Source organism: Quercus suber, unplaced genomic scaffold, assembly GCF_002906115.3.
Source record: "Quercus suber isolate HL8 unplaced genomic scaffold, Cork oak 2.0 scaffold_263, whole genome shotgun sequence".
NCBI classification, from domain to species: domain Eukaryota; kingdom Viridiplantae; phylum Streptophyta; class Magnoliopsida; order Fagales; family Fagaceae; genus Quercus; species Quercus suber.
This window is the reverse complement of record NW_027069719.1, coordinates 459,587-467,637: the sequence shown is the minus strand read 5'-3', so window position 1 is coordinate 467,637 and position 8,051 is coordinate 459,587. Positions and strand designations below refer to the sequence as shown.

General features: G+C 38.2%; 1 protein-coding gene across 1 annotated transcript; it reads left to right on the top strand.

Annotated features, from left to right (window-relative positions):
• Nucleotides 1–4,514: 4,514 nt before the first annotated feature.
• On the top strand, nucleotides 4,515–5,648 carry LOC111997114 (uncharacterized). Its single transcript, XM_024029168.1, has one exon. It carries the CDS (start codon nucleotides 4,515–4,517, stop codon nucleotides 5,646–5,648), a length of 1,134 nt encoding a protein of 377 aa, XP_023884936.1.
• Nucleotides 5,649–8,051: the final 2,403 nt, after the last annotated feature.

The following is an 8,051-nucleotide window of genomic DNA, read 5'->3' as shown; positions in this document are numbered from 1 at the left end:
GTTGCTCGGGGCTCAGAAGTCAGAAGTCAGAAGTCAGAAGTCAGGACTGTTAGAAGCTTCACCATCAAATAGCCAATGAAGTTCTCTGAATATATGTACAAAAGTGGGTCTGATTCAATTGGAAGATTACCATTTGGGTACTAAAACCTTTCGATATATTTGGATATTTGAAATAGACTTTTCATCTATACTTTTAGTCTTATCTGGGTCACCAATTCTAGTTTTCGTACGACTCACATGGTCCCCCCACTTCCCCTCTTTGATTGATACAGATGTTATCAAAATCCTTCTTTCTTTCACTTTCACATGAAATAAAGACCTAAAGGTTTCACTTCCCCTCTTGTTTTGAATATATTACTGTAAGAAAAAAAAATGGTGATTCTGAAAAAATAAAAATCAAAAGTTTTGTATTCCTAAAATAAAAAAATAAAATAAAAAACTCTTAAATGTTTATGAATTCTCATTCTCAATTCATAAAGATTTCAAGCAAGTTTGAAATAACATGGGTGTTTGGTACTATTTCCAATGTTTAAATAATATTATACTTATTTTTTCACATTTTTTCACTTACACGTATTTTCACAAAATAACAACAATGTTATTAAAAATCTTCTACCGAATAGCCCCAAATTATCTTGTTGCATAATGAATTACACTGTACAATGAGAGATGCAATCCTTTTTTTCAATTCTAATAATTGATTCAATTGGTGTAGGCAATATTGGATTACTTTGAAGGGTCATGTGTATGGCTTATATAAGTTAGTATTTTGCTAATGTGTGCCATAAGGGCACACAATAATTAGTTATTGTGCCAAAAAGGACAATTATAAGTTATAATTGTTAATTATTCTGCCAAAAAGGACAATTATTATCAATTATGAAGGAAAATTATTATGCGATTAGATTCTCAAAAGATAAAATAATTGTATGCGATTCATATCACATCTATACCTTCATGGTTGACTGTATATTTGGTGCATTGAAAATAATGAGTGAAATTTGATTTCTAACATTGTTTTATTTTTTTCCTTTTCTCTTTAATCAACCCGTAATATTAAGTTGACTTGCCATTTGTCTTGTACTGTATATGTCAAGGATTTCCTTTTTATTTGTCTTTTTTCTTTTTCTTTTTTGGGAACCAATTGTTAGGTGAACCTTTCTCTCCATCTGATTTGCAATTGAAAATTCTTCATAAATTTTGTGGGAGGATGGACCTATCTTTTATGTTTGTGTTTTTTTTTTTTTTTTGAGAAACAAATACACACACAAGAGAGAGGGAAAGATGATCTAATACAAAAACATACCATAACTCCACTTAAAATGTTTTTTTTTTTTCAAAATAACACCATTTTCAAACAATTTTGTTAATTAGCATTGTTTCTAAACTATTTAGCAAACTAACATCTTGAGGTTAAAGGACTCAAGATCATTGTAGCAAATCAAGTATTACAAACTTGATTTTCTATTAAAATTCACGTGGAACTCAAGTTTTAAAAACTCAAGTTTCACAAAAGAAACTCAAGAAAACTCAGTCTCTTCTTCTTCCTCTTTTTCCTTTAAAAAAAATCCACAACAACCAAAGAAACAACAAACCCAGTCGGCGAAACACTAAAAACAAGAGATTAAAACATTGAAAATAGAAACCACAAACCCAGTTAGCGAACCTAGCGGTGAACCCACGAACCCAGTCAGTGAAACCTAGGCGGCGAACCCAAGCAACAAAACCCAAAACTCACAAACCTAGGCAGCGAACCCACAAACCTAGGTGGCAAAACCCACGAACCCAAGCTCGGACTGAACCCACAAACATGTGATTCCTCGGATGAAGGTCATTTTCCCTCTGTTTCTCTCTTTTTTTGTGCAGAGTAGGAACTTGAGTTCCACTAGAAATCGATTCTTACATACTCAATTTGCTACAGTGAACTCGAGTCTAAAAGACTCTAGATGTTAGTTTCCTAAATAGTTTGGAAACGATGCTAACTAATAAAATTGTTTGAAAATGGATGTTATTTTGAAAAAAAAAAAAAAAAAAAAAACCACTCAAAAGCCATGGTATGTTTGTGTTTGTTTTGAATGTGCTAAAAACTTCAAACTTTGATTGTTTGACAAGTTAGGTCATCTTACGTGTAAAAAGTACTAGAAGGACTTTTTTTTTTTTTGGATGAATTGCAAATGTAGTACTAGATGGAATTTTTTTCTCTTCTTATTTAATTTGTTTTAAATTTTTAATCCCTGTAAGCTAAAATAATGATGATGGAATTGAAGTCTCAACCAACATGCTCTAGATAAAGGAAAAATATATCTTGTTATGAGTCCTCTCCTTTAAAGCGAATGGGTTCCATTTAGCTGTAAAAGAGAAGACTCATACACCTATAATAAGGTATACTTTCTCGTATATTTCTCTTGAGATTCTCCAATATATGTTTATTTTGACATGCTCATATAATTATATTTATGCTTTGGTTTTGTGCCCTATATATATTTAATTACTTCCTATAGATTGTGGGGCAAGCACATATTCTTCCCATTACTACATACAATCTTTTGTTTTTAGCTCATCCATCATGGTAACTATTGGTGAGTATTACTGTGGGGGGTAAAAGCCCGGACATACCTATTGGGCTGGGGGTCCTGTCTTGAGGAGTATTGTACGTCCGAAGAATAATAGCGAGTCGGGGTAAAATTCATCTGAACGCAGCCAACCCAAAAGTAAAGGAAAAGTAGTGTCCGAAGAAGTCACTTTTTGTCTGAAGAGTTTATACTCCTCGGACGCAAGTAATCTTGACCCAGCCAACGAATAGAAGATCCAAATGGACTTTCAGGCAATCCCAACGACAAAGAGAAGCACTGGGCATGTCTGGAGATGATTAGAACGAGAAAATATCTCAAGGAAAAGCTGCCACCACCGCATTAAATGCACTACATTTGCTTTTCTGGCCGCATTAATGTGGAAAAGACCCCTACACAGTGTAATCTCAGCTACTACCACTCACGGAGGGGTAAAGAGAATACCTGATGGGATATGCACTCAAGTGGATGCTTAGATGAAGAACAAGTGGACAATGAAGATGATGGGAGAGGGTGCTATATAAGCAGAAGAGGTCTCTGATAATGAGAGGGAGAGAAAAAAGATGGAGAGAAGAATTAGATAATTTTACTGTAGTTCCAAGAATTGTAATAATCTTACATTCAATAACATACCTCTTCAGACAGACATTTGTCAAGAAAGATGAGCATGATCTTGTGTCAATGAATCCTTAAACACTATAATCAATCGCTGTTTAATTCGCGCACAACCCAACTCTTTTGCCCACTCTCTACAAATTCATTGTCTTGGGTTCATTGGACTCATAACCCATCTTTCTTGGGCTTGGGCTGCAAAATTAGACCCTACAATTACCTTCATTCATTCTTTGTAGAAAATTTTGTCTTCTTGCATTAATCATTTTCTTGAGTCATGTTAATGGATACTCTTAACCCTTAAGACAATTGTTAATAAACTATAGTAGAAAAGTTTTGATACTACTTTTATTAGAAAATAAAAAACTGTCAACAACATTTTTTTAGGGACACTATCAACAACATTTACTGTTATATCATTCTCCAAATAAAATGTTTATAAAAATAGCTCCTAAACCAATGCCATTAGAGTATTAATTAAGATTTCCCTTTTCTTATTAGAAGTATGTGAAGTCCAACAACTACGAGTAAATTTTGAGTTCAATTATTTTACTTTCTTTGTTGGTCTTATAATCAACAATTTGGTCAAATCCATTAGAGAAACATTGTAGTTAGTATTTTCTTTTGCATTTAATTTCCCCCCCAAGCCATTGTTTAATTATGATGGTTGGCCTTGCTTTGTATACTATATAGGCTTCAAATAGGGAGGGCTTTTCCTTTGCAATTGTTAACAGTGGTTCATGAAGGAATTTGTGTTGTTTTTCAATATATCGAAGTCTTCAGGCAGCTTGGAAAAGATTATGAAGAAGAAGTTTATTTAGGGAACTTTTTTTTTTGGTGGAAAATTTGAATGTTGAGAACGTAGAAAAACATATGAATGTGGAATATGCTCTTATTAAGGAATATAGAAGGAAACAATTGATACATTGTCTACTGGGGATTCGAAAGAACATTGTATCCTAAATTTGTTCTGCGTCATTAAAATGAGTAAAATGGGTCACAAATATTAACTTCATGGTTATTCTTTTGAATTAATAGGTAAATATTTTTCAATAAAATTTGCTAAACTTGTTTATTGGTTGATGCATTTATTAGTTATTTCTAATGTTTATTTTTGTTTTTAATTATAATTTATACGTGTACATTTTGTAGATTCAACCAATTTCAAACCGTTAGACAAAACATTTTGTCATACAAAACATTTTGTCATACAAAATTTTCTGCGCACTTGACATCTCTCCTCTAGGTAGGAGCTCTCTCTCTCGTCTCTGAACGAGTTTACTTCCTCCCTTGGCTTGCACCAAGGGGCTGCTTTTTCTTTTGTTGGGCACGATGGCGGATGAAGTGATCGATAGATTGGAGAATATGAAACTTACAACGGAGGAGGAAGAAGTGATAGTGGTCTCTGATGCAGAAAGAAAGGATGAAATTGAAAGCTGCGAACAGAGTTTAATCGGAAAATTCCTTACATGCAAACCGTTTAATAAGAGGGCGGCGTTTAATACGATTAAGAAGGCGTGGGGCTTACACGATGGTGTTCAGATTATTGAAGTTGGTCCGAACCTTTTCCCATTCAAATTTCACACGGAGTTTGAGTTGGAGAGGGTGCTCAAAGGGGGTCCGTGGTCTTTTGATAACCAAGCACTATTGTTACGTAGGTGGCAAAAAGGTATGACAGCCAAAAATGTGAAATTTGAGACTGTGTCTTTATGGGTCCAAATCTGGGGGGCCCCATTTGACATGGTATCTCCCAAGGTGGCGACAGAGGTGGGAAAGAGGCTTGGGGCTGTCGTGGAAGTTGAAAGGAAGCAAAAACAAGAACAGCAAAACCTCTTTATGAGGGTTAAGGTCGCGCTACCGTTATCGAAACCGATCCGGAGAGGTGGATTTATAGCAGGTTCGGAGGGTGGCCGTACGTGGGTGACCTACAGGTATGAGAGGCTTCCGATGTTCTGCCATTACTGCGGCTTACTGGGACACGATGTTCGTCATTGCGCTGGTTTCTTTGCGGCGTCGAAGAAGGGAGGCGAAGTGGACTGTCAGTATGGTGAGTGGCTGAAGTCTATGGGGGCACGTTCATGGTCCCCACCTAAAGGTGGACATGGCCGTTCCACATACAGGGCTGAAGCAGCGGAGGAGGTGCCTTACCGGGATAGCAAACAGCAAACCAAGGCGGCGGTGAAGGGAGACGGTTCAGCAGACAAAAACGGCAATGATTTGAGCAATGATGAGGGTGGCGAAATTTCAGTAACTGGTCCGGATTCTCAGGGAGTTAATGCATGCATGATTAAGGGGGACATAACTGTCACAGAGTTATTGGCTTCAACGGGTATGAAAATTAATTCGGTGGGGCCAGGTAACTCGGTGGGGCCAGGTGGAGCTGAAGTAAGAGAAGTATTAAACTTTAGTGGGGAACAGGAGGTGGCCAATTCACAGAATGGGCCTGGTAAGCCACGGCCCACGTGAAATAGGCTTCTTCGAATGGATTGTGGGCTTGTTGAAGAAACAAAAGGAGAAGTAGCTACGTCCCTGGGGAAAAGAAGTGCGTCGGCTATTCTAGAAGAAGATAATGCAAACAATACAGGGATGCATGGTTCCAAACGTGGAAAAACACAAAATGACTCAGAAGTTCCTGCAAAGGCTGGGGTGTCGGAACACCCTGGCCAGACACAATGAGGCTCTTGTGCTGGAACTGCCAAGGGCTTGGGAACCCTTGGACAGTTCGGAGCCTTTAAAAGCTGTTGAAGGATCAAGCGCCCACGGTTTGTTTTTTAATGGAAACAAGACTTGATAAAAAAGGTTTTGACAAACATTGCAGGGAGATAAAGTTTCCTAATAAGTTGATAGTTAAAAAGCATGATTCAGGGGGTGGTTTAGCTCTGCTGTGGAAGAAGGATGTGTCTTTGGATGTTATTAACTTCACTGAGAATCACATTTTAGCTAAGGTGGTTGAAGAGGATGGTTATGTTTGGTATCTTACATGCTTTTATGGTTGGCCAGAAGCTAGCCAGAAAGCTAAGTCATGGGCTCTATTATCATACTTGTCTTCATTTGTGGAGGGTCCTTGGCTGTGCATTGGAGACTTCAATGCGATATTGCAATCCGTTGAGAAGCTTAGTCATCGGCCGCCCTCATACAAACAGATGGATGAGTTCAGAGAGGTGTTGGAACAATGCTCCTTATCTGATCTTGGCTTTCTTGGCTACCCTTTCACATGGAATAATAAGCGACCCGGATCCGCCAACACTAAAGAGCGCCTTGACCGAGCCGTTGCTAATGTGGAATGGAGAACTAAGTTTCCAAAGAGCACGGTCACACACTTGTCTTCTCATGCATCAGACCATTTGCCAATTATTCTCCAGACAAAGACCTCAAAGTGTCGCCTATCAAGGAGCAATGTGGGGTTTAAGTTTGAAGAAGCTTGGTTATTATGGGAAGATTGTGAAGTGGTGGTTCGAGAGGGTTGGAATAAAATGGGAGGTACGGGATCAGCTATGGCCAACTTGAAAGAGAGGATTGAAGGGTGTGGTAGGGAGTTGCAGGCTTGAGGGGCTTTAAGAACACATCCTGACACTGAAAGAATAAAGGCACTTCAAAGGAGGATAGAGGCGTTGAATATGGACAAGTGCACTGAAGAAAATAAAGCTGAGTTTCTCTTGGTTAGTAAGGAGTTGGATGATCTCTTGCTTAAACAAGAGATTTTTTGGGCACAACGGTCTCGAATCTCTTGGCTAAAACATGGAGACAAGAATACAAAATTCTTCCATGCTAAGGCCTCACAACGAAGACGAAGGAATTTTATTCAAGGGATAAAGAATCATGGGGATGTATGGGTGGAGGAAGTGGAAGAGATAGCAAATGTGGCTACTAGGTACTTTGAAGATATTTTTAAGGCCGGTGACTGTGATAGGTTGGAGGATTGCCTAGCTGCAGTTCATCCTAAGGTGTCTCCTGATATGCGGGATATGTTGTCCAGTGAATACAGCCCGGAGGAAATCAAAGCGGCATTGTTCCAAATGGGACCAACAAAGGCTCCTGGACCCGACGGTATGAATGCTCTCTTTTACCAAAAATTCTGGCATATTGTTGGAGATGATGTGATTACTGCAGTGCTGGATTTCTTGAATAAGGGAATTATGGAACCTGATGTTAATTATACGCAGATAGTTCTTATTCCTAAAATAAAATCACCGGAAAAAATTACTGATTATAGACCCATTAGCCTTTGTAATGTTATTTACAAAATCATTTCAAAGGTCTTGGCAAACAGATTAAAACAAATCCTCCCCCATCTGATTGCTAAGTGCTTTTGTACCTGGCCGGCTTATCACTGATAACTTTCTTGTTGCATATGAGTCTTTACATGCCATGCATTGTCGCAAAAAAGGTAGAAGTGGTTCCCTTGCTTTGAAATTAGACGTTAGTAAAGCATATGATCGGGTTGAGTGGGCTTTTCTGAAGGGTATCATGACTAAACTAGGTTTTCCAGAGGTGTGGATAGAGCGGGTCATGTGTTGTGTATCTACTCCCTCGTTTTCTATCCGGATCAATGGAAAATCCTATGGTCACATTATTCCGTCTAGAAGGCTCCGCCAAGGGGACCCGTTATCTCCTTATCTCTTTCTTTTATGTGCAGAGGGCTTCTCATCTCTACTAGCTAGAGCCGAGGCAGAAAACATGTTGCATGGAGTGTCTATTTGTAGGAGGGTTCCAAGCATATCTCATTTACTCTTTGCTGATGATTCACTTCTCTTTTGCCGAGCCACTCATGACGAGGTTCAAGAAATTGTGGATATATTGCAACTCTATGCAATGGCATCTGGGCAATTAATAAATTTTGAGAAATCCTCAATTTTTTTCAGCAGTAAC